At 46.4% G+C, this 25174-nt stretch overlaps 1 protein-coding gene across 1 annotated transcript in view; it reads left to right on the top strand.

Moving 5' to 3' along the window:
- The first annotated feature begins 632 nt into the window (after positions 1-632).
- The window catches only part of ALOX5AP (arachidonate 5-lipoxygenase activating protein), a 46056-nt gene continuing 21514 nt past the window's right edge, over positions 633-25174 (top strand). Inside the window, exons 1-2 of the mRNA XM_023208771.1 lie at positions 633-1004; positions 21880-22004. Coding sequence (XP_023064539.1) covers positions 889-1004; positions 21880-22004 — 241 coding nt within the window. The 5' untranslated portion in view covers positions 633-888. The remainder of the gene's footprint in view (positions 1005-21879; positions 22005-25174) is intronic.

The raw sequence follows: 25174 nt of genomic DNA, 5'->3' as shown, positions 1-25174 counted from the left end.
AGAGCCTAGCTCTAGCTGGAGAGAAAGAAGTTAACCCTCACAGACACAGGACTGTAGGCAGGGAGCGTCCGGGGGTATTTGGGTCCTGACTCTGATGTACCTAAGGCCAACTTCTCTCTGGCCATGCTGGCGTGGATGAGCTCACTAATCTTCCTTTTTGCCTTCCATTTTCTCCAATCCTGACTTAGCAAAGGCTGGGCAAAGAGGCTCTGTGTGAGTTGGAACAAAGCCTGAGATGCTGAATTTTCTAAGATACAAGAAGGGGCTGGGTGAACTGGTGGTGGAGGAGGGAAGGATCAATTTCCCAAGGAGGGGAAGGGGTCAGGACATCAGGCCCTGGGGACTTGGAAGAGGCGGTCGTGGGTAGGAGGTAGATCAAGTGGAGTGACACAAAGGTCAGGAAAGAGGAAGTGTCCACACCGTCCTTCGACAGACTTGAGTCTATGGGACTTCCTCCCTGCATAGTACAAGGAAATGAGTAAGTGAGATAATGTAACTTCTGGCCCTCTGACATTGCACTGCCCCGATGTCACAGTTGGAAACTGTACCTGCCCCCATCCTTCTCTGGGGTGTGTTTGGTCTGGGGAGGGCTGGTGAAGCAAGAGGTACTCAGAAAAGGGACAGAAATTGCTTCCTATTATCTGGGCATTTGGAAGTGAAGGGGTCAAAGCTCTGGCAAAGATGGGGTTGAAAGGGCTTGGGCTCCAGCGAGGGGCAGCTCTGTATGGCCGATTCCTGCATCCCACCTTTGCCCCCAGCACCTCCTCTCATCTCCCGTTTCTGAAGAGGAGGACCCTGCCACATCTGGACAATTCTGCAAGAACTCTGTAGAACTGACTTCACTGTGAACCAGGCATTGCACATCCCCAGAAGTCAACAGAAACAAAAATGCTCACATTTAATCGCAGTGCTCCCTGGCATACACAGAAGACTCTGAACATTTCTGAATTTGGGAAATCCTTTGGCACCTTGGGGCACACTGGGAACATAAGCCATCAGTGCTGGTGTGTGTGTGTGTGTGTGTGTGTGTGTGTGTGTGTGTGTGCATCTTTTACCATGCCTCCTACAAATTTGACCTGGGCCCGGGGCCATGTTCAGTGGTGTTTAAGAACCGAGGCTCCCAGAAGCAGTATTGGGCAGCTACAGTAGCCCCAGAATCTACATCAAACTCTACCTGTTTCTCAACCAAATTTCTTCTAGAATTTTATTCCGTAAATCTGAATTATGGTGTCAGACTCCTAGCGAACACTAAAGGAACTCTCTGCCTTGCATTAAATAACTGTGGTCTCCGTGAAAGAGTCCCCCTGGAGGCAACTCCCTGACTCTTTAGAGAACAGATGTTGAATAGGCATTAGGGGATGTGATGGATGTGCTAACCTTCAGAAAGAAAAAAAAAGAAGGCTTGAGCTGAGCTCTCAGAGATTCACAAAAAGTTGACAGCATCTCTCTGTTCCATTGGAAGCTGGGTGATCCTTTCTACTCTTTCCTAAGAAAGGCACTTGGGCAGGAAAAAGCTGTATCTCTGTCCTCACTGAGAGGATTTCTAAGTCCAAGGGTGAAGGACCAGGAGAGGGGAGACATGACAGGTCAATGTGGGGTTCATCCACTTGACTGAGAACCAGAGGGATCCCATCATTGCCCAGGGCAGACGCTCCATTTTTGGGGGCACCATTCATTCTTTCCTGTTCTCCCTGCATTCCTCTGGCTCCTGCTCAGGAAAGGTGGCCGCTGGCAAGAGAGCTTGGTGGAGGTGGAAGGTTCATGAACCAGGACCCAACGTATAGTCTCCAGCCTGCTGATGGCTGTCTTGGATGCTTCAAAGGAGAGGAGAAGATCCTAGACATGGGAAACATTGGTGGGCGTTCTGCTGGGGCATCTGTAGCCTCTGAGAAGGCTCCCAGTCTTTCCTAAGCTTGTACCGTCACACCCTGGGCACTTGTTGAATGTCTTTACTTAGCTTAGAGCTTCTGGTTCCTGTTAGGAAACTCAGGGCTTGCCACAGTGTTCATTTTCCTTTGCAGGCAACTCCGTTCCTGGCATTTATCCTATTACGCACTGTACTGCCCGCTTCGAGCTGTGCCAAGGTTCTGAGAATCTATCCCTTGGCTTGGGAGGGGTCACCTCTGTGGCCAGATCACTTCCTGATGGGTCCTGGGGCACCACAACACAAAGGAGGCTTGTCCTCTCTCTCGGGTTCACTGCCTTGCTCCTTCTCCAGGTCAATATGTGACCTTGGATGGGTTGCGTGAGTCCTCGGGGCATTCAGAAACAATTGTGTTTCCCTGGCTTTGGAGCCTGGCAGCCTGGCTTTGAGAACCGGGCTTTAACTTGCCACGCGACTATGGTCAAGTTCCTGGGGCTCTCCAAGCTTCACCTTGTCTGTAAAAGGGGCAATAATATAATACCTGTCTTACTGGGTTTTGTCCATGTTAGATGAGACATTGGGTGTAAAACACTTGGTCCCGTGCCTGACACATTTACTGCACTTAATGTATGATAGTTTCCTTCTTATTCTAACAAACAGTATGGTTTTGGGAGTATAGTTCTGCCACTTTGCAGTGGCTGGAGTGAAGGTGGTGAGTGCCTTCTGGGGCCCTGGGAGTCAAGGTTATCCGCATGCCCATTCTTGCTTGCTCCTCACCCTGGCTGCCTCTATGTCCACACCATGCAGACGCAACAGGTAGTTTGAACCTCTGAGGCCCACAGTGGGACGGGGAGGCACGGACATCACTTATGGGGTGGGAAGTGGCCCATTCCCCAGGAAATGTCCCCAGCTGCCTTTTCCATAGCTCCTCTTGAAACCCTGTGGAGGCCACATCTGTGTTGGGGAGGTGTTTCCCAGGAGGATGTGCTCAGATGCCTAGGCATTTTGAGAAGCCCTCCACAGAGTTTCCTTTCATAACGCACGAGCACCCCCTTGGGCTTCTGTAATTTTTTTTTTCAGGACCTTATGTTTAGGCAAATGGCCCTTGACCTCTAAGGTTGTCCTTTCCTAGCTATCGAATCCGGCATTCAAAGTGATAAAAAAAATAGAGTAAAATATCAGCACTTAATGGCCTGGTAAGAATGTCACTGCAAGGCTGAGTTTGGGCCAACATTTGCCTACTCTTGGCATTGAACCTGGGCTCCCCTCCAGAACTGAGGTGCTGCAGGGGATCTGAGTAGCTAGGACTGTGTCAGAGTGGCGATGATAGCCACTGCATGCTAAGGAAGAGATCCCCAAGGACAAGGAGAATCCCACGCCGAGCTACTTGCTTCTTTGTCAGTCTTGTTTTTCTGTGTTTCCCAACCTTCTTAAGCACAACCGCTCAACCTCTGTTGTTGGCTTGTATTTTTCAATCACGAGCACAGCTTTACCCGGCCCCATGCTTTGATTGACTATACCTGCCAACACCGCAGCAACGAGAAAGGGACACCGGCCTAATACCACTAGATGGTGTGTAGCCTGGACATGAGGATAATTAAAAACTCCCTATGGGATTTCAATATGTAACACAATCTGGAAACCATTGATGTAAGACCTTCTCACTCAATGTGTGCTCCAAGGAGTGGTAGCATCATCTTATCAGAAATGCAGATCAGGCCGCACTTGAACCTGTAGAATCAGAATCTGCATTTTATCAGATCCCAATGTTGTTTGTATGAACATTAGCGTTTGAGAAGTGTTGCTTTAAGAGACTAAGGGGGTCAGTCTACCTCACTTTGCAGCTCTGTGTTCCTTAGTTATTGTCTAAAATATCAGCGCCCCTGCAAAGAGCCATCCTCCCTCGTACAGTCAGTGATGGCCTGTGAACCTTTAGCCAACAGGAAGTGGGAGGGGACGCAGTCCACAAAACACTATCCTGCCTTCTGACACCAACTACAAGTTCAAGGGGTTCCCCAAACCACCCTGAGTTGTGATAATTTGCTGGGAGATCTCATAGAACTCAATGAAAGTTGTTATACTCATGGTTATGATCTCTTATAGGGAGGGAATACAGATTAAAATCAGCCAAAGGAAGGAACGCATAGCACGGAGTCCAGGACAGCGCCCGACACGGAGCCCCCACGGTCCTCTGCCGTGGAGTCACGGACAGCGCCACTCTCCCGGCATTGACGTGTGACAACACGCAGGGAGTGTTCCCCACCAGGGAAGCCTTGGTGTCCAGGGTCTTTACTGTGATTCTGTCACATGAGCACAGCTGACTGCCATGCGGCCGATCTGTTCCCAGACCCTCCACCGCTACACATCACTCACAGTCCCTGCTCTAAATCACACACCGTGACCCAATGTCCCCAGGCAAATGAAAACACCTCTAGCAGGCAGGACGTTCCAGAGCCTTGGAGGTCACCTCTCAGAAGCCGAGGGCAGAAGCCAGACCTCTTTTCGGGCAGTGTTAAATTCTTTTATTACTGTTTCTGAAAAAACCTCCCAAATTGAGCTTTTCCTCTTCACTTACAGCAACATAACAACAATCATCAACGCAGGAGGCTCCTGTGAGCAAAGGTGCGGGGGAAGCCCCAGGCAGCAGACACTAGCTGGTGTCCTCCAACTGGATTCTGACGCTGTCTACTGGGAGATAGTGTCAGATCCTCAAGACGGAACCCTCCTTCTCCCAGGCGGAGGGCTGGCCTCTGGAACTTCTGACCACCCCACTTTAGGTTGAGGCTCCCACCACCCCGCTCTTTGGGTTTGATTGATTCGCTAGAATGGCTCACATAACTCAGGGAAACACAGCTACCAGTTTATTGTAAAGGACACTTTAAAGGATAAAAATAGGCAGACGAAGAGATGCATAGGGCGAGGTGTGGAAAGGTCCCTAGTGCAGGAGCTTCTGACCCTGTGGAGCTGGGGTGTGCCACCCTCTCAGTACATGAACGAGCTCTCCTTCACCTGCCTGTCAGCCTCCACATGTTCAGCTCCCCAACCTAGTCCTCTTGGGTTTTTACGGAAGTTTCAAGACACTCACATTCTTTCCCCGGTGTATAGGACAAGAGCTTCCTTCGGGAGGGTCCTAAAACCCACGATCAGAAAGGTGGGGTGGGGGCAAGATTAGAGTCCTGACTTGGGGGGCAGGTGAAAGGGGTAGGGGGAGTAGGTCAGAAAGATTCTGTTTTTTTTTTTTTTTTGAGACGGAATTTCACTCTTGTTGCCTAGGCTGGAGAGCAATGGCGCGATCTCAGCTCACGGCAACCTCCATCTTCTGGGTTCAAGCGATTCTCCTGCCTCAGCCTCCAGAGTAGCTGGGATTACAGGCATGCACCACCACGCCCGGCTAATTTTGTGTTTTTAATAGAGATGGGGTTTCTCCATGTTGGTCAGGCTGGTCTCAAGTTCCCAACCTCAGGTGATCTGCTCGCCTCGGCCTCCCAAAGTGCTGGGATTACAGGCGTGAGCCACCGTGCGCAACCGAAAGATTCTGTTTTTGAGGACTGCCCCTGAGGTCTAACACACTCAACATTGTAACAAAAGACTGTAGTAAGGGCTATGGGAGTTACGAGCCAGGAACTGTGGATGAAAACCTATTACAGATATGCGTATCTGTAACAACTCCACACCTACACACTGCCTTATTGCTCAGTTCTTCTCCCCATGTCTCTTACCCACCCTTGCCCCCTTCCTCCATCCTTTTCTCCATTGCAAACCCATCCACTGTGCCCTTTGGAAAGCTCACACCATGAACTGCAAACTCTCGTGCGGCTTCAGCCTCTTCTCTGAAAGTTCCTCTCACCTATCGCTTTCTCTGGAATCTGCCACCTCTGCCACCTTCTCCAAAAAGGCTTTTTATTCTCTCCATTCCACAAAGCTCAGGGTCAACACATGGGGTTTACACTGGAAGCTGAGGTCACATCAGGAACTGGGATCACGGTAGACCTAGCTGCCCAATGCAGCTCCCAGACCTCCCGTAAAACGTTGATCTCTGAGGTCATGACAGCCCTCTCCCGCTATGCTCATAGCTGACCACTGACCACCTGGACACTCTCCCTCCCCCAAGTTCACAGAGAATGTGGGCACATGTCTCACAGTCTTCCCTTGATCCAAACTGCTTCCTTCATATTGAGTGACAGCAGCATCTTTCGGATGTCTTGGCCTGCCTAGCTTTATTTTTGTGTTCTGCCGTCAAGTCGCCACTTCTGTTGCCATCGTGCCTGTCAGCGCAGTGCAGGCTGTGGTGAAATCTCATGAGCTCAGGCATCACACTGACCAGGTCTGAGTCCTGTCTCAGTTGTCAGCTAGTTGTGCAATGGTGGGAAAGGGACCTACACTTTCCAAGCCTCAATTCACCCATCTATGGCATGGTGACAATAATGGAGGTTGATTTAAAGTCCTTTGTAAGAATTAAGGGTTATAATAGATATAAAGTGCTGTATCTGGCATACCTAGAAAACATTCCATAGAAGTTAGTAATTGTTGTTCATGTAATGACTCTCTAGGCTAGGATTTCAGCTTCACTACATGCATATGGTGCACGCACACGGCGTGACCTCTGTCTCAGTACCCTCATCTGAGGACCAGGATAATTATACTTCTTCATAGGGATGTCATAAAGATTAAATAATATGTGTAAGGCTGCTTGCATTTAGCTGCATTCAACAAGTATTTCTGTATCCTTCTCATTTCTCCTTACTTTCTTGCTTATTATCGGCTCTAGGTATAGATTTCAGAAAACTAAGCTTGTTACAATCCTTCATAAAATAACCAGGCTGGTTAGGGCATTTCCAAAAGTCAATACTGTTCAGTGACTATTCTCTGTTTAATCTATTTTGATTGTCCAGGGTCATCTTTTGCTATGTCATAGGCTTCTTCTAGAGAAGTGAGACTATGGATAAGTTCCAAGTGAGTGAGGCAACCAGTCGGGATGTTTTGCTGAAAAACTCATGTCAGTTCTAATTTGTGATTGTAATTCAATCACAGTCTGAGAACAGTAGGACTGTGGTTCAAATGTTCTGTTCCCCCTTTTTTTTTTTCCAGAGGATAAGTGTTTTTTTTTTTGTTTGTTTGTTTTGAGACGGAGTCTTGCTCTGTCGCTAGGCTGGAGTGCAGTGGCCTGATCTTGGCTCACTGCAACCTCTGCCTCCTGGGTTCAAGTGATTCTCCTGTCTCAACCTCCCAAGTAGCTGGGACCACAGGCGCACACCACCACGCCCAGATAATTTTTGTATTTTTAGTAGAGACGGTGTTTCACCATGTTGGCCAGGGTGGTCTTGATCTCTTGACCTCATGATCTGCCCACGTTGGCCCCCCAAAGTGCTGGGATTACAGGCATGAGCCACTGCGCCTGGCCTCCAGAGGATAATTTTTAAATGTGCTTTTGCTTTTAGAAAATGTGATTGGCATTTTTTTCTAATTTTCTAATACAACACGCTGTCGGATGCTATGGATTACTTAAACCCTCTGGCCACCTAGAAAGATCTTTAAGTGGTTCTCAACAAGCTTCACACGCAATGTAAATTGTATTATCTCTCAGGATGTGTGAGAACATCTGTTTTTCTTCTAATGCAGTAAACATATAAGGGTCTCTTGGGATATCTTTTAAATAGACTTAATACAACATTCAGGAATGATAACAAAATATAATCAGAGTCATAAGGGAATGTGAGCATTTCATATTAATAACATTGGAACCTTATGTTTAATACAGTGCTAAAAGTTGACAAACATGTAGGAGTCAGAAAATTCAATTAAAATTATCACAGTACTATGAATTTAGCCACATCCTGTGTTAGTTATGAAATCCATTTAACACCACAAACAATAATATTTTTAGCCAGTTTATTCAAAAGGAAAACAGGAACTAAACCCCTTTCATGCAGTATATAACTCTGTTAATATGGTCAGGCTAATTTTGCTGGGGGAAGGAACTTAACTTTTGAATATTTGAATGCCCAGTCATTTAATATGAATATCCTATTTCCTTGCATGTTGCAAAATTTCTGTCAATAAAAGGCAGAAAAAGAAATCTCTTCTCCCTGCTCATCCCTAAGAGAATGGGTTGCCTGTACTCTGAGAGCATTTTCTAGGGGGCACAACCACTTTTCTCATTTTCCTTCCCAGTTCTCTGTGGGCACAGATGCTCTTTGGTTGAAAGGGTTGTAATTCAGTCCCAAGATGGGGTATGGATACTGAATCCCTAACCTAGATCTGGGGACCCCATAGCCACACACCAGGGAAATGAAGCTTGTCATTCAGTTCTCCAGTCATTGCACAGGGTTCATGGACTCTTCACTGATCCTACCCAATGCTCCTTCTCTCTGCTAGCCGAACACACATCTCTCTTCTCTATCAGGAGGCCATAGGAGATGGGCATTCATTTTTAATACACATACATCTGCATCAAGTTTAATTTTGCCATGTCTCAATCAATCCACTGTCAAATGGGTTGTTTGAGGGCTATGGTGCTTATCAAACATTTACTCAAGAATAGCCAAAGTCAGCCAAGCAAGGAGAACTTCAGCAACATTCCCAAATGGCCCCAACTAAGTACTGTAAGAGTCAGGATAGCTAAAGGGTCTTGAGAGGGACTTCTCAGGCAGTGGCACCAACATTCATCTGGTTGTTTAAGTCAGAAATCTGAGCACCATTATTGACTCCTCTTCCTTACCGTCTATCCCTCACTAAGCCTTGTAGCTACTATTTAGCAAACAGACCCTCAATACACAAATTTCTGTCTAAGGCCATGGCCACCATCCTAGTCCAATCCACCATCTCTTCTCTGAAACAGACCCCAGCTGCTCTCCCTGTCTCCGTGCTGGTCTCTCCAGTCTGCGTTCCACACTGCAGCCAGAGTGCTCTACTCTACAATGCAAATCCATCTGTGAGACTCCTCCTCTTAAAATCCTCAAATGGGCTGGGCGCGGTGGCTCAAGCCTGTAATCCCAGCACTATGGGAGGCCGAGACGGGTGGATCACGAGGTCAGGAGATCGAGAGCATCCTGGCTAACACGGCGAAACCCCATCTCTACTAAAAATACAAAAAAACTAGCAGGGCGAAGTGGCGGGCGCCTGTAGACCCAGTTACTCGGGAGGCTAAGGCTGGAGAATGGCGTAAACCCGGGAGGCGGAGCTTGCAGTGAGCTGAGATCCGGCCACTGCGCTCCAGCCTGGGCCACAGAGCGAGACTCCGTCTCAAAAAATAAATAAATAAATAAATAAACAAATAAAAAATAAATAATCCTCAAATGGTTTCTCTTTGCCCCCAGGATCATTTTGAAACTCCTTAATGGAACCGGCGCGGCCCTTTGTGATGTGATTCCTCAACCCCTCCCACATCATCTTTTCAATCAGATTTCCCACTCAATGGAAATTTTTTCAGGTCCTCAACTTCATGGTGACTTTCTCTTGCTCAGGATCTTTGAATATATTGTTTCTTCTTTCCTCCTGTATTTGCCAAAACACCACTTCCTCTGGTAAGATTTTCCTGACATCCTCTACAAAAAAAGATTGAGGAAGTTGACTACCCAAAATGTTTCCCATTCATTCCAAGCTCTATTCAAGGCAGTGAAGTGCCCAGCTGACAGATTACATTCCTCGTCTTTTCTGAAGCTAGCAATGGCCATGCAACAGCATTCTGGCCAATAAGATAGAAGTGGAAGTTGAAGGGTGGGATTTCCACGGAAGCTCCTTGAAGAGGTAATTCCTCATTTCACTGCTTACTCTTTCTCTTTCCCGCTTCCTAAAATGCAGTGCAGATGGCAGACACTTCAAAGCTGTCTCAGGCAATCAGGTGATGTTAAGGCAGAAGCCCACTTTATGATGGGTAGAACAGGAAGAAAGAAGGCACCTACATTCTTGTTCAGCTTGGACCACACCAGCCCTGGCTTGCCTACCCCTGGAATTCCTTTAATGAGAGGCAAATGAAAGCTTACGTGTTTAAGCCATTGCTTATTATTATTATTTTTTATTTTTTGCTTATATGCAAATGAACTTAATCCTAACCAATATTAACACTAACTGGTTCTATTGCTTGGTACCAAGCCAGTGCATGACACATGGTATATGTGCTCAGTAAGTATTTGTTGAATGAGTGAATAAATGAAAGAACATAGAGGATATATAACCTTCAGTCCTCCTGCCCAGATGTCATCTGATCCTCTTTAGGATCTGGGCCTGTAAAACTGTATCTGATATAGTTTGAATATTTGTTCCCTACAAATCTCATGTTGAAATTTGATCCCTAATATTGGAGGCAAGGCCTAGTGGGAGGTGTTTTTTGTCATGGTGATGCACGGCCTGTTGTCGTTCTCACAGTAACGAGTGAGTTTTTATTCTAGTGTCCCTCTCCAGTCAATATCCAGCCCTAGCCCCAGCTCCAGGCAACCACTGATCTGCTTTCTATTGCTATAAATTGTACTTATCTTTTCTAGTGTTTCATGCAAATGGAACCATACAGCATTCACTCTTTTGTGTCTGTCTTCTTTTGCTCAGCATAATGTTTTTGAGATTCATCCACGTTGTGTGCCTCAATACTTTGTTCTTTCTATTACTGGATAATTCCATTATAAGAATATACTACAATTTGTTTATCCATTTACTGCCTGATGGACATTTGGTTGTTTCCAGCTTTGTACCATTTTGAAACCTAAAGGCTGCCAGTTTTGAATGAGGCCCCAGAACAGTGAATGTAGGCTGTGTATACAAGCTCAGGCTGCTGGGCAAGCTGCTCTGCCACTTAGGCCTGAAGACCCAACTGACATGATGGTGCTTAAAGTAGCTGCAGTGGAAAGGGAGGCTGTTTGGAGCCTTTGGCAGGCCTTTATAGGTGAACCCAGCACAGCACCTAATGATTTGGAGCAAAGCTGTCATTCCCTGAAGATAACTATTCTCCTTTTGAGAAACATCTTCTAGCTACTATGAATAATAAACACAAAATGCATCACCATGGGCCACCATGTTGTCTTTTGACCTGAGTTGTTCATTGTGAACAAGAGTCATCTGACCCAAGGCAGAAAGTTGGGTGCACACAGCAGTGTTCCATCATCAAATGGAATATGAGATTGGGCCCAAGTAGGTCCTGCAGGCACAAATAAGCTGCAAGAGCAAGTAGCACAGGCCCTTGGCCCAGCCAGTACTGTTGCCAGGTTGACTGCGCCCTCCCAGTCTGCCTCTGTGGCTTCATGGGGAGTTTCCTATGCCTTCTTGATGGAGGAAAAAACAAATTGGAGCATAGTTTATAGTGCTGGTACTACCCAAAGTGGCTAGCTGAGGCACTCCAGCTCCACTCTGGGGTAACCCTGAACGACAGTGCCAAAGGAAAACCCCCTCAGTGGGCAGAACTTGGAGCAATACAAGTGGGTGTTCATTTTGCCTAGAAGAGAAGATGGCCGTAAGTTACAGATTTACACCAAATCACAGAGAGTGCTTAATGGTCTAGTCGGATGATCAGGAACTTCCAAGAGACCTGATTAGAAGACTGGTGACAAGGAGTCCTGGGGAAGAGGTATATGGATAGAATTCTCTGAATACACACAAAACATGAGAATATGTATCCCATATGAATGTTAATCAAAGAGCAGCCACAGCAGAAGAAGATTTTAAAATCAGCTGAATAAGATGATTCATTCTGACAGCATTAGCGAGTCTATTTCCCCAGCCACTGTTGTCCAGTGGGCTTACATATATCATAACCAGGCGAGCAGGGCTATGTATAGACACAGCAACATGGATTTCCACTCATCAAGGCCAATTTGGCTCCAGCCATTGCTGAGTGCTCATCCTGCCAAGATAGAGATCTACGCCAATATGGCACCATTCCCTGGGCTAGAAAACCAACTGGTGGAAGGTTGATTACATTGGACCATTTCCATCATGGAAGGGGCAGTGCTTTGTCTTCCTTGGAATAGACATTTACTCTAGACATGGATGTGCCTTCCCTGACTACAATGCTCTGCCAAACCCACCATCCATGGGCTTATTTTTATTTGTTATAAAATTTCAGCCACCACTGCTTCTGACCAAGGAAGTAATCTTACAGCAAAGGAAGTACAGATATGAGCTGCTGATCACGGGCTTCACTGGCCTCGCAGTGAAGCAGGTGGCCAGATTAGAACAGTGGAATGGATTTTAAAGGCTCAGTGACAGCACCAGCTGGGCAGCAGCACCTTGCTGGCCTGGGGTTATGTCCTCCAGGATGCTTTAAGTCAGTGGCCAATACATGATGCTATTTCTCCCACTGTCAAGATTCATGGGTCCAAGAATCATGGGGTCAAAACGGGAGTGGCTTTTCTCACTATCACCCTGGTGTTCGAGTAGTAATTTTTCCTTCCGATTCCTGTAACTTTGGGCTCTGCTGTTGCAGAAATCTTAGTTCCTATGGGGGGAATGCTTCCATCAGGGAGTACAACGTTGGTTCCACTAAACTGACAGCTCAGTTCGCCGTCTTCTCATGCCAGTGAATACACAGGCAAGGAAGGGGGTTCCTTTCCCACCTGGGGTGACTGATCCTAATTACCAAGGAGAAATTGGACTGTCACTTCACAATGAGGGTGAGGAGTATGTACTCTATGTGTCTGTGATTAATGTCAATAGAAAGTGACACCAACCTAGTACACAGAGGACTGATTGTGGTCCAGGCCCTTCAGGAATGAAGATTTGAGCCACCAGGCAAGGAACTTGGACTCACCGAGGTGGCCATATTCCAAGGAGAATATTTTATTTATATCTATGTCCATCTATATTCCATCTATGTTCCCCTTGGAATTCCTATTTGTGAACATGCGGAATTCCAAGGGGAATATAGAATGAGTAGTGGAAGGTAGTTATAAATGTCAGTCAAAAACCACACAACCAGTTTGAGAAATGAGGAAGGTGATAGTGTTGAATATTTCTTGTTTATCTTGATGTAAATGTATTTGTGCATGTATTAACCAGTTTATTCATTTATTACTATTTTTTGAGATGAGCTCTCGCTATGTTGCCCGGGCTGGTCTTGAACTCCTGGGCTCAACTGATCCTACTGCTTAGTCCTCCGAGTAGCTGGGACTACAGGCATGCACCACCACACCCAGCTAACCAGCTTTTTCCTATTCCTCTATTCAATTTCTCTACTATAAAACGTAATATGTGTTAATGGTAGTTAACTTTATATCTCAGTATTAAGTTACAAGATATCAAAAAAGAAATGCGACTTAGTTACAAGCAGAATGATTATCACTCAAAGATGAATAAAGAGAAGAGGGTTAGTGCATTTTCTACTGGATGAAAGAAAGTTTCATTGTTAGGCGGAAGCATGATTTTGCCTTTTTTTTCTCCCCCAAAGTCTCAATCTGTGGCCCAGGCTGCAGTGCAGTGGTGCAATCTTGGCTCATTGTAACCTCTGCCTTCTGGGTTCAAGTGATTCTCCAGCCTCAGCCTCTAGAGTAGCTGGGATTACAGGTGCACCAGGCTAATTTTTGTATTTTTAGTAGAGACGGTGTTTCTTCATGTTGGCCAGGCTGATGTTGAACTCCTGGCCTCAAGCGATCCACCTGCTTTGACCTCCCAAAGTGCTGGGATTACAGGTGTGAGCCACTGTGCCCAGTCAGCATGGTCTTTTGGGAAGGCAACTTTAGCATGGTTAAGAGGTGCGAATGGATGCTAAGCTAACACCAGGTAAGCCCTGGTAGATTTGTATTGTGTCAATGTGCCTACACTAGAGCCATGTTTCCCCAAATTCACTTTTCCTGTGTACCTCTGGATTAGTGTGGGCCACTGGAGACATTTCACATGAGATGAGGTAGGTGGGAGTGAAGGAGCCGTATCTTTTTACACTAAGCAGGTCAGGGAGGGCATGTGGCTCTGTCTCACATTGTTGGGAATCTGCCCATCATCCGGTTGGCTTAGGTCAGTGGCTGAGCTCACAGCTGTTCCAGCTTCAGTTGGAAACTCCTTCAGTTTCTCTGACTGCTCTGTGATGAAGGCATCAGATTCTCCTGCAGAAAACCCCAACGCTGAAGTTGGGGCTTCATGTTGGTGAGTGATAGATACCGGTTCCAGCCCATCCTGTGGTTTCTTGCAAATTTCAGTGTCAGCTCAGGCTTGTGGGTTTTCGGTTGTCCTTGCTTCTCACACTTCATGCCTTTCTTCCCTTCCTGACAGTCTCCCCTTTAGAGTTTAGGATTCAGCCCCAGTCACAGAAACAGCAACCTCACTGTTAAAGGTTGAATTGTCTCCCCCCAAAAGGTAGGTTGAGGCCATACCTCCAGGACTTCAGAATGTAACCTTGCTTGAGAACAGCATCATTGCAAATCTAATCAATTAAGATGAGGGCATACTGGCTCAGGATGGGCTCCTAATTCAATACAACCAATGTCCTTACACGATGGCCACAGGAAGACAGAGACGCCAGGGGAGAACACCATGTGCTGATGGAGATGGCGGCAGCTGCCAGCCAAGGATATAACCAGAAGCCAGGAAGAGGCAAGAGGGAATCCTCCCTTAGTGATTTTAGACGGAGCATGGCCCTACCGACACCTTGATTTTTAGACTTTTATTCCCTAAAACTGTAAAACAATACATTTCTGTTGTTTTAAGCCACTCAGTTTGTGCTACTTTGTTACAGCAACTCCAGAAAACAAAACCACACGCAGACTGTTTTAATCAGCCTCCTTAATTGCATATGATCTAATCCCTATAATGAATCCCTTAAAAATGTGTGTGTATATATATTTAAAAATATAAAATATTGTCTAGTGGTTCTGCATCTCTGGCCAATCCCTGACTGATACAGAATATGTATTTCCATTTCTAATGATGAAATACCTGAGTGAAATTTCTAGGACGTACAGTAAGTGTATGTTTAGCTTTTTAAGAAACTGCCAATGTGGGGGAATTGCTTGAGGCTAGGAGTTCAAACAGCCTGGGCAACATAGTGATACCCTGTCTCTACGAAACAAAAAATATTAGCAGGGTGTGGTGGTGTGTGTCTGTAGTCCCAGCTACTCAGGAGGCTGAGGTGGGAGATTCGCCTGAGCCCAGATCTCTGAAGTTACAGTGAGCTATGATCGTACCACTGTACTCTAGCCTGGGTGACAGAGTGAGAAAGTTGGTCTCTAAAAAACAAACAAACAAACAAACAAAAAGGAAACTGTCAAACTCTTCCCAACATGTTGCCGTTTTTACATTTACCATTTTACATTCTTACCAGCAATGATTGATAGTTTCAGTTGCTCCATACCCTTGCTAACCATTCCAATAGATGTATCGTGTTATCTCATTGTAGTTTTAATTTGTGTTTCCCTAGTGACTAGTGATGTTTCACATCTTTTCATGTACCTATTGGCTATATGTATATCTTCTTTGACAAAATATCTGTTGTTATTTGAAGAGTGGAAATTTTACATTTTGATGAAGTCTAATTTTTTTTTTTTTTTTTTTAACTTGGATGACTCATGCTTTTTGTGTTATCTAAAAAATATTTGCCTTCTTCATGGTCACAAAGACTTTCTCCTATGTTTTCTTTTGGAAGCTTTATACTTTTAGTTTTTATGTTTATGTTTAAGACCCACTTCTAGTTATAATTTGTGTGATTTTTTGGAAGGCTCAAGGTTCATTTCCTTTCCCATAAGAATATACAGTTGTTCTAACACCCTTGTTAAAAAGACTTTCCTTTCCCCATTGAATTACTTCGTCAAAAATCAACTGCGCATATATGGGCATCACGAATTTTAATCCTATCCGAACTGAATGTTCCCAAGGCAGGCCATGCCCATGACTGACCTCCTTTCCTTGGATAGCCTACAAAACAGATAAAGCTAAGTCTGGGGCAAAGAAATCCATGTCTAACCTGTTGTTGTTGTTTTTCTTTTCTTGAGATGGAGTCTCCCTCTGTCACCTAGGCTAGAGTGCAGTGGCGTGATCCTGGCTCACTGCAATCTCTGCCTCCCAGGTTCAAGCGATTCTCCTGCCTCAGCCTCCCAAGGAGCTGGAATTGCAGGTGTGCACCACTACGCCCATCTAATTTTTGTATTTTTAGTAGAGACAGGGTTTCGCCATTTTGGCCAGGCTGGTCTTGAACTCCTAACCTCAGGTGATCTGCCCTCCTCGGCCTCCCACAGTTTTGGGGTTACAGGCGTGAGCCATGGCACCCGGCCTTCACCTTTGTTTTCTTACACCACACACTACGTGATGTTTTCCATATGTGTGTGTCATTTGCTTCATTTTCCTACAAACGCATAAGCAATACACCGTGTGGTGTGAGTTTGTAATGGGAAAAGGAAGGGGTTTTGCAGATACTACATTGGCTTCCTGCTATCTGTGTGAATGGCTATGGACTTTGCCTTCTATTTGTTCACTTTGCACCGATATGATCAGCTTACAACTTAAGATTCTAGAGAAAGAAGGTCATATCTGTAAAGCACTCTGAGCATATGTGGAGTTTAATCAATAGCATATGAGTTACAGCAAATTCACTATCTTTGTTTCTTCAGCTATAGGATGGCATGAGGATTCATCTCAATTTAGTTCAGTTCTGTTCAGAACCATGAGCTAGCCGTTCATGGAAGGAAAGCCCACCTGATTGTGGCCGGGGAAGGAGAAACGACACTTTAACCAGGTTGATTTGGTTCTCACAGACACCACTGGCATGTGACATCTGGAACAGACCATGCCTGGTCTCTCTGTTCATATCACTTATCATTCAGATCAATATTGGTCTGAATATTCTTGAGACTAACTGAAATGAAAAGGAACTGTTGTGTAACCATCCATAATTCCAGCCTGTAGACCTGGGCTGTATTTCTATGCCCTGCCTGGCACTGATCCCACCTCCTGCCCCCTCTCCCTCACCACCAGTCAATCCTTGTCCTAATGAACAGAGAGGGCAACCCTGAATGGGGAGTGGAAGGAAGAGATGTCATGAGATGGCAACGTGTACCCTGAAGTGAGGACGAAGGCTACGTGAATGTTGTAGGGTGACAGCCGGGCATAGTGGCCCCGTTGCCATGGCGATGGAGGCATGTTGATGCAAAGTGTCTGCACAGCTCCTAGAATTTTTAACAGCAGCTGGGCAGAGCCTTGGCATCCCTGAATTGTTGCCCCCCTGAGTCACTCCTTGGCCCCAGCTGTCCTGATCTCTGTTGACAAATGGTTGTCCTTCACAGTCAAACTACTAACAGTACTCTAATTAATGAATGTGCTAATTATTCTTGCCTACTCCCAGCACATTTGTCTAACTAACCTGTCACACACAGATCAGTGCAGCATATGCATAATTACGGAGGGCGCTGGGAGCAGGGGATGGGCGGGAGAGGGGTGGGCTGTCGCCGTGGGATATTTCTTGTAAAATTACCTTTGCTAACGGTCAGATGTCGTGGGGATATGTTATTTCCTGTGAAGTGCATTTGTCTTCCTTTCTTTCCTTTCTAAAAATCTCTCTTCAGGGCTGAGGGGCCAGTGCTCAGTGCTTTAGCCTGTGAGGGGATTGCCAGGCATAAATGCAGAAGGACCAGGGAGCCCCAGTTTCTGAAGACGACTCCAGTAGCATCACGTAGGGTGATTAAAATCCCAGACTTTAAAGCCAAACTGGCCTGGGCTTGAACCCTTGTTCTGCTCCTTGCTATGTGGGTCTTTGCCTCGACCACATTTTTTTTTTTTTTCTTTTTTTTTAAGACAGGATCTGCCTCTGTTGCCCAGGCTGGAGTGCAGTGTTGAGATCACAGCTCCCTGAAGCCTCCACCTCCACAGCCTCAAGCGATCCTCTTGCCTCAGCCTACAGGTCTGCCACCACGTCCAGCTAATTTATTTTTTGTAGAGACGGGGGTCTTGCTATGTTGCCCAGGCTGGTCTCCAACTCCTGGACTCAAGCCATCCTCTAGCCTTGGCCTTCCAAAGTGCTAGGACTAGAGGCGTGAGCCACCGTGCCAGGCCCTTGACCACATTTTGAACACCTTTGAACCTCAGTTTCACTTTCTGGGCAATAGGAGGGGGGTAATTTGTCCCTCAGAGGGTTGCACTGAGGAGCAAACGTGAGGCTCTGGGTACAATGCCTAGCACAGACTAGGTCCCCACGACACAGCCGCTCAGTGCCTCCAAATTCTGGGCTGCTCTGGGCTGCGGCCAGGCGGTCTTATGCGGGAATCCGGGCAGGCAGGGCAGGCTGCGCTCCCCTCCCCTCCCTGGCTCTCACGGCGCCCCTCGTCTTTTTGTTCTGTCTCAGCATCTCTCTATTGAGATGAATTGCACTTCCAGAGCTTCACCTCTGATAAGTGCTCCTCTGCAGCCGCAGCCAGAATCTTAATGTGTGCTCTGTAATTTAATGGCCGTCTCGGCTATTAACACGCTCTTCCCGGGTGAACTGGACTCCCTCCATCCCCGGGCCTCTGCAGGTGCTCTGCGCGCCGGCTGCGGCTGCAGGTGACTCCAAGGAGCTCCGAGCAGGGGCGCCCAGCACCTCTCCAGGCGCCTTTGGACCTTCTTTTTTTTTTTTTGAGACGGAGTCTCGCTCTGTCGCCCGGGCTGGAGTGCAGTGGCCGGATCTCAGCTCACTGCAAGCTCCGCCTCCCGGGTTCACGCCATTCTCCTGCCTCAGCCTCCCGAGTAGCTGGGACTACAGGCGCTCGCCACCTCGCCCAGCTAGTTTTTTGTATTTTTTTTTTTTAGTAGAGACGGGGTTTCACCGTGTAGGCCAGGATGGTCTCGATCTCCTAACCTTGTGATCCGCCCGCCTCGGCCTCCCAAAGTGCTGGGATTACAGGCTTGAGCCACCGCGCCCGGACCTTCTAAAGCGCGAATGGCTGGACTTTTCTCCCATGTGTGGGGCCCCAGAAGGTATGGGTCCCTGCGTTCCACGGAGCCCTGAAGGTTTCCAGTGGTGGTGGGGGCTGACCATGTTGGTCCCCGTAGGTGCTGTTTTCGTGTGCCGGCAGATTGGGATGAGTTTTAAAGACAGAAGCGTGTAGGATAGAGAAACTTCTTTAAAAACTGGAAATTTTAATCTGGGGATTATAAGTATTGGACCATCAAGTCCAACAGTAAATACACGTCTCATTCTCTCCTCCCAATTTTTCTTTGTGGGGTTAGTCCTCCTCTGCCATATGATAATTGTGAGAACTACCAGGGTCTTCGTTCTCCTGCCATCTGGTTGACCTCTCCAAGAATGGACACCTGGGCAGCCTGGGCCAATGAGGCTGTCCTAAGAGATTAGATGAGAGAAGTCAGGCTTTGACAGGTGATGGAAGCTGTAAAATGTAAAACTCCAGAGATGGTGATGTCTCCAGGAAACAGGCCTCCAGAGAAAATACGTTTGACATGCTAAGAGAAGCTGAGAGAGAATGAGAGGAGAGATTGGAAGAAAGAGACAGAGGTAGAGAGAAGGGAAGAGACAGAGAGAAAGGGACAGAAGAGAGAGTAAAAAGAGGGCAAGGGTGGGAGAGAGAGAGAATCCTATTTAAGAGTGCTACATTTAAGAGAGAGAGAGAAAGCTCTCTAGCTCCAAGGCCTAACCGCATCTCTATTCTTCTCAACTTCGGTTGTCGGATTTTTAGACTCTTTGAGTAAACAAATTCTCCTTTTTGCCTAAACTAGTTTGAGCTAAGTTTCTACTGCTTGCAGCTGGAATACTTTGTAAGAGGACTGGCCTTCACTTCTGAGGCATTGTCACTAAGATGTGGTAAATGTTAGAAGGGCTCTTTATGGGGTTCAAACTCCTTGGCTACCAAAACCCAAACATCCCCTGAAACTTACCAAACTGCAGGTATGAACTGGATCTCACTAAGGTGAATATACAAATCTTGCAAGTGCTGAGCCCTAACCAATCTTGTAATAACTCTGTGGTAGTTCATTTTATGTCAAATTGATTGAGCTAAAAAATGCCCAGGTAGCTGGTAAAATGTTTTTTCCGGGTGTGTTGGTGAGGGTGTTTCTGAAAGAGATCAGCACTGGAATCAGTGGACTGAGTAAAGAATTCCCACCCTCACCAACATGGTGGGTGTCATCAATCCACTGAGGGCCTGAATAGAACAAAAAGTGGGCAGAGGGGCAAATTCCCTCTTCTTCTTGAGCTGGGCCATCCATCTTCTCCTGCCCTTGGACACTGGAACCCCTGGTTCTCCAGCGTTTGGATTCAGACTGGGTCTTGCACCATTGTCCTCCTTGAGGATCAGGCCTTTGAATGCAGACTCATCTTCACCAGCAGCTATTCCAAGTCTCCTGCTTGCCGATGGCAAACCATGAAACTTCATGGTCTCCATGAGCATGTGAACCAATTTCTATTATAAATCTGCTACATATATATATATAATGAGTAAACAATGTTTGAAAGGCAGAGGAGGGTGGATCACCAAGTGGGTCGGTTCTGCCCAATCACTGAAAATCAGGCTCTCAAAGTATAGAGAGAGTGCAGAGCCCAACCCAGTCATGGGTGCATGTGGAACTGTACCTCATTGTCTCCAAATATATATATATATCTCCATATATAAATCTCCATATATAAAAATCTATATATATACACATATGGAGATATGTGTGTGTGTATGTGTATATGGAGATTGATTCATTCATTGGTTTGGTTTCTCCGGAGAGCCTTGGCTAATATAAAGTCTACACTCTGCAAAGTGCCCTAGGTACTCAGTAAGTACCCAAGTGTGTCATGACCAGCCCGACTGCCCTGGCTGCTGGCTTCCCCGCATGCAACTCTGCACACTGCCTCCAGCAGCCTTTCTCTCGCAGCTGAACCGAGGGCACTCAAGCTGGCCTCTGGCACTGTATGTATGAGGGAGCAGTACCTGTCCCTACACTGACCTCTTCCAAGCCGAGATGCAGCCCTCCCTGCTACCAGCAGTTACAGCGGCCCATGTTCCCTTTCAAAGTGAAGTTTTGATAAAAGCACCTCTTAACCAATGCCAAATAGCTGAGTCTGGTACAAAGATTGCAGATGTTTTGCATTTGCCATGTAACCTCAGCGTCATTCACGCTGAGCTGAGCTGCAGAACACCAGACAGCCACCTCACCCACCCGGCAGGTCCACTCTTACACTTTCTCAGGAAGGACAGCCACTCTACTCTTACTAAGTTGAAAAGAACTTCCAGGAAGGTGTTTCTGCAATTGCCTCAGAAAAGCCAGTTGCAGTATTTAACAATCCTTTGGAAACTTCCCTTAGGGATCATCTGTAACTCCATTTCTGCCTTTTGCCAATTATTTGGTTTGGTTTTAATTCTTTGGTTTAATTCATTAATTCCTTTTATTACTTTTCTCTGAAGAAATGGAGATATCAGCTGTCCCTCCCCACTGCCATTGATTCCTTCCTTCATTCAAACCTTATGTGGCTGCTACTGAGGGCCCTACTGTGTGTTAAGTGTTCACTTTTTTTCTTGGAATTCAAAAAAAGAAGGACAGTACTTGGGGCACAGACCTTTTGGTGTTCTATAAATTTTTTTAAAGTTTCATTTTACATTTGTGTGTGTGTGTGAGACAGAATCTTTCTCTGTTGCCCAGGCTGGAGTGCAGTGGCATAGTCATTGGCTCACAGAAGCCTCAAAGTCCTGGGCTCAAGCGATCTTCCTACCTCAGCCACCCAAAGTGCTGGGGTTAGAGGCTTATACCATTCTGTCTGACCTGAAAGTTTTGGGTTTTCTTTCCCTTCTTTCTCTTTGCTGAAGTCAGAGATGATGGCAGCTTCCAGTTTCTCTGGTGCCTGTGCTGGGCTCATGCTGGTCATAGTCTTGGATCCAGGATTCATTCTGGAGACTCCCAGGGAAGTTTCCCATGACAAGGAAATGTAGGAGAGTGTGCTGGCTTTGTCTGCTCCTCTGCTAAGCCCTGCTTCTCCTGGTAGGTCACACTGAACCACAGCCAGGGCATTTTGGTGGCTCATTTAAAAAAAAAAAAAAAAAAAAAAGGAAGAAGGAGGCACTGTGTAATTGTGCTGGGGATATTCAGAAATTCTAATGATGAAAGAGTGCAAGCTCTCACTTCCCCTTCCTGTACAGGGCAGGTTGTGGGGCCGGAGCCAGAGCAGTCCTCTCCAGAGAGCCTGAAGCAAACATGGATCAAGAAACTGTAGGCAATGTTGTCCTGTTGGCCATTGTCACCCTCATCAGCGTGGTCCAGAACGGTAAGGAAAAGCTTTTACGCAGGGAAGGACAGAAGGGGAGATTTTCTTTGATGGGTGTTTGGAAGTCAGGCTTAAGCTATCGTGTCTGTGTGTGCGCATACACACACACTTTTACCTTGTCTTTATTTGCTTCTTTTTATTTGACTATATAGGGTTGTGTGTATTTCTGTGTAAATTTGGCGTTTTCCTTCTCTTAGTCTTTCACTTTCATGGTGATCACTGGTCCCATTTTTAGAGCCAGGGCTGCAACTTGAAGGCTTTTGCTAAAACCCTCACTGAAGTGTCTATGATCAGCATTTTAGCTACCGATTAATGTAGCCAGGCAAGAGGTGGAAGGTAAGAAGACTAGAAAGGGAACATGATATACACATTTACGCAGACACGGGGCTTTTCTAACTTCTGCAGTGCAATTGAAGTTCCCAGTCATCTGCAGTCGAAAAAGAGTGATTTTGGTAGGTGTGTAGGAAAAATCATCTTACTATTTTTCCTCTATATTACTTTTTTCTTTTGTTCTTCTGGAGAAACATGCTGGTTTTTTTTTTTTTTGTGATACCTTTTTTTTCTCTAGCATGTATAATTTTAGAACCATTTTTCATATGCATTGTATACTTCGGAGAGAGAGAGAGAGAGAGAAGAAAATTGTCCTGCTTAGCATTTGCATTTCCATTATTCCACTATTAGTTAAAAAAAACAAACCAAGCAGGATACCTAGATCTGGAAAAAGGAGGACTGTGTAGAGCTGTCTCCCTAAAGTTCTGAGTTAGGACTGCCTCAGACCACTTTCGTAAGTATCTCCAGTGCCTTTGTGTTTTATATTTATTAAGATAGAGAAAAAAAAGAGTAATTACTAAGGGCAACTGCTGTAGCTTCGTGGTGATTACTGAACATTGACACGCTGTCACGTTTTGGAACTTTGAGTATTTAATCACTTTGGGATATTCTATTTTCCCCCATCTTGAGTGTGGACAGATGATAGTGATGTAGCCTCCTAGACACAGAGCAAGCCTCCCCCTCAGCCTCCACGCCAGAAAGGCCCAGCTTCGTACACTCCAAGTATGTTTTCTATAAGAACTATACTTTGTGGTTCTCTGACCCAAACATTTTTATACTAAATTACATACAATGAAGTTGTGGCTCAGAGAGGAAACAAATGGCTTATTTAGGCCACCATTTCCTTGAGCCGTTATGGTTTCACACGGGGCTCCCTTGGCCCTGTAAAGTGACAAGGATTCCTTTATTCAACCTGCATACATGTACAGAGACCCTGCTCTGGGCCAGATAGTATTCTGGGTACAGGGGGATAGAGCAGGGAACAAAACAGCTACAGTGATGGACAGGTCAGCCTGCAGCCATGCCTGCAGTCTCTGCGAAGGTAGCTGTATGGGTGGGCAGGTGGCCAGCACTTATTCAGCTCTAGTGAGATTTCCCCTTTGGCCTCTCTCCTGACACCTGTCAATAAAACTGAGGGGCATCGGTGGACAGGGGACCTTGTGCCCCCTCACCTGTCTGTGCAGTTAGGGCTGAACTCTGCTACGAAGTTTGAATTCACTCTGTCCAGCTCCCTCTCGATTCAGAGCTGAGCTGGGGGAAGCTTCAGAGCTCTCCATTTCAAGGACAGGTTCTCCTCACCTTTCCTAATGGAGGTGCACTAGGCAACTGGCCCTGCTCTGCCCAGGGCTTTATCCTGGGCTTTGCCATCATGGTTTAGCAAACCCTGTTCAGACTGAGGTAGGTGTGAGATTTCGAATTCTTTTTGACAGATAGGATTAAGTCTTCTTCTGTGGGACAAGTGGGAGGTGGAGGTAAGATTAAAGACAGCCAAATGTCTGAGTCCTGACAGCCATAGTCTGGAGATCTAGACTTTTTAGAGACCACAGGGCACAGTGGCCTCACTAACAGAGTTCCTGGAAGTGATGAGTGTGCTGGGGGCTTCCTGGTTGAGGAGATACGAGCACGGACCAGCAGGGAGCTAATTTTTTGGGCTGGAGTGTGATCGCCTGCACGTCACTGCCTCTGTCCCTCCATTGTCACAGCTGCCCCTTGGGGGCCAGCTGAGGCAATGTGTGGTCAGAGTGACTTTGCACAGTTCTCCTGCCTGTGCTCAGTAAGGGAATTTCTGTGGTCCCAATGAAACCACAGAAAAAACCCTCATATACCTCTCAATGGAGGTGGAAAAACATTCAATAACTTGGGAGGTAACACGACTATTTTTTTTTAACTGTGAGTTTTTAGGTAATCCCAAAGACCCAGATGTATGTCCAAGGCTCTTTTTGCAATTCTAATTCACCTCAATGTTGCAACCATAGACCTACCTTAGAGAATTCAAAAAAAATATGCAAAAACCCTGCCTTTCTTCTTCCTCATACCCTAAAATGCCATTGTGAACACTTCCTGTTAGTTAAAGAAAGATTTCCATGGTGTTACCAGGCACCGCACCCAGTCTGTGTCCTAAGACAGTGAGGCACAGTCCCACATGCCCCCCTGACTGCAGTGGGCCCTGCACTCTCTCCGTACTTCGAGAGCCTGATTTTCTGTGATTGGGCAGAGCCGGCCCACCTAGTGCAATGTCCTCCTCTGCCTTTCAAACATTGTTTAGTCATCAAGATCTTCCAGCTTGTAACCCTCTCCAGCTTGATCCAGCAGAATGCAGATTTGGAAAAACAGAACGAGTTTAAAATACATTGTTCTAAGAAACCCGGACCAGAACTATCGAAACTTGGTTTCCCAGAGAATGCAGCAAATGGGCTCATTGGCCAATACTATGGCACTGGCTTTTGAGAAAAGAAAGGCTTCATTGCAGGGCTGGCCAGCAAGGAGACAGGAGTTGGGCTCAAATCTGTCTCCCCAGTTTGGGGCTTAGGGCAAGTTTTAATTACATAGATGCATTTCTTATGAGTAGCAGGCAGAGAGCCTCCAACTTCTCTGGCCAAGGTACCAGCAGCTTGGACGTGATGCAAACCTGGGAAGCACATACTGTATTTGGAGAAAGTGATTGGGAAGAAATGTGAACTGAGGGGAGGGGCTCAGTGCTCCCGAGCTACACTTAGTGATGGCAGAGGAAGAAAGCGCTCCTGCAGGAGGCTATTCCGCATCTGCTCTGGTTGAGGGGGAGCTGGCAGGCATTAGCAGTGCCCTCTTTCCCCCAAGAGAGGCAGCCTCCTCCAAGTTTT

Source organism: Piliocolobus tephrosceles, chromosome X (assembly GCF_002776525.5).
Source record: "Piliocolobus tephrosceles isolate RC106 chromosome X, ASM277652v3, whole genome shotgun sequence".
NCBI classification, from domain to species: Eukaryota; Metazoa; Chordata; class Mammalia; order Primates; family Cercopithecidae; genus Piliocolobus; species Piliocolobus tephrosceles.
This window is presented reverse-complemented; position numbering and strand designations above follow the sequence as displayed.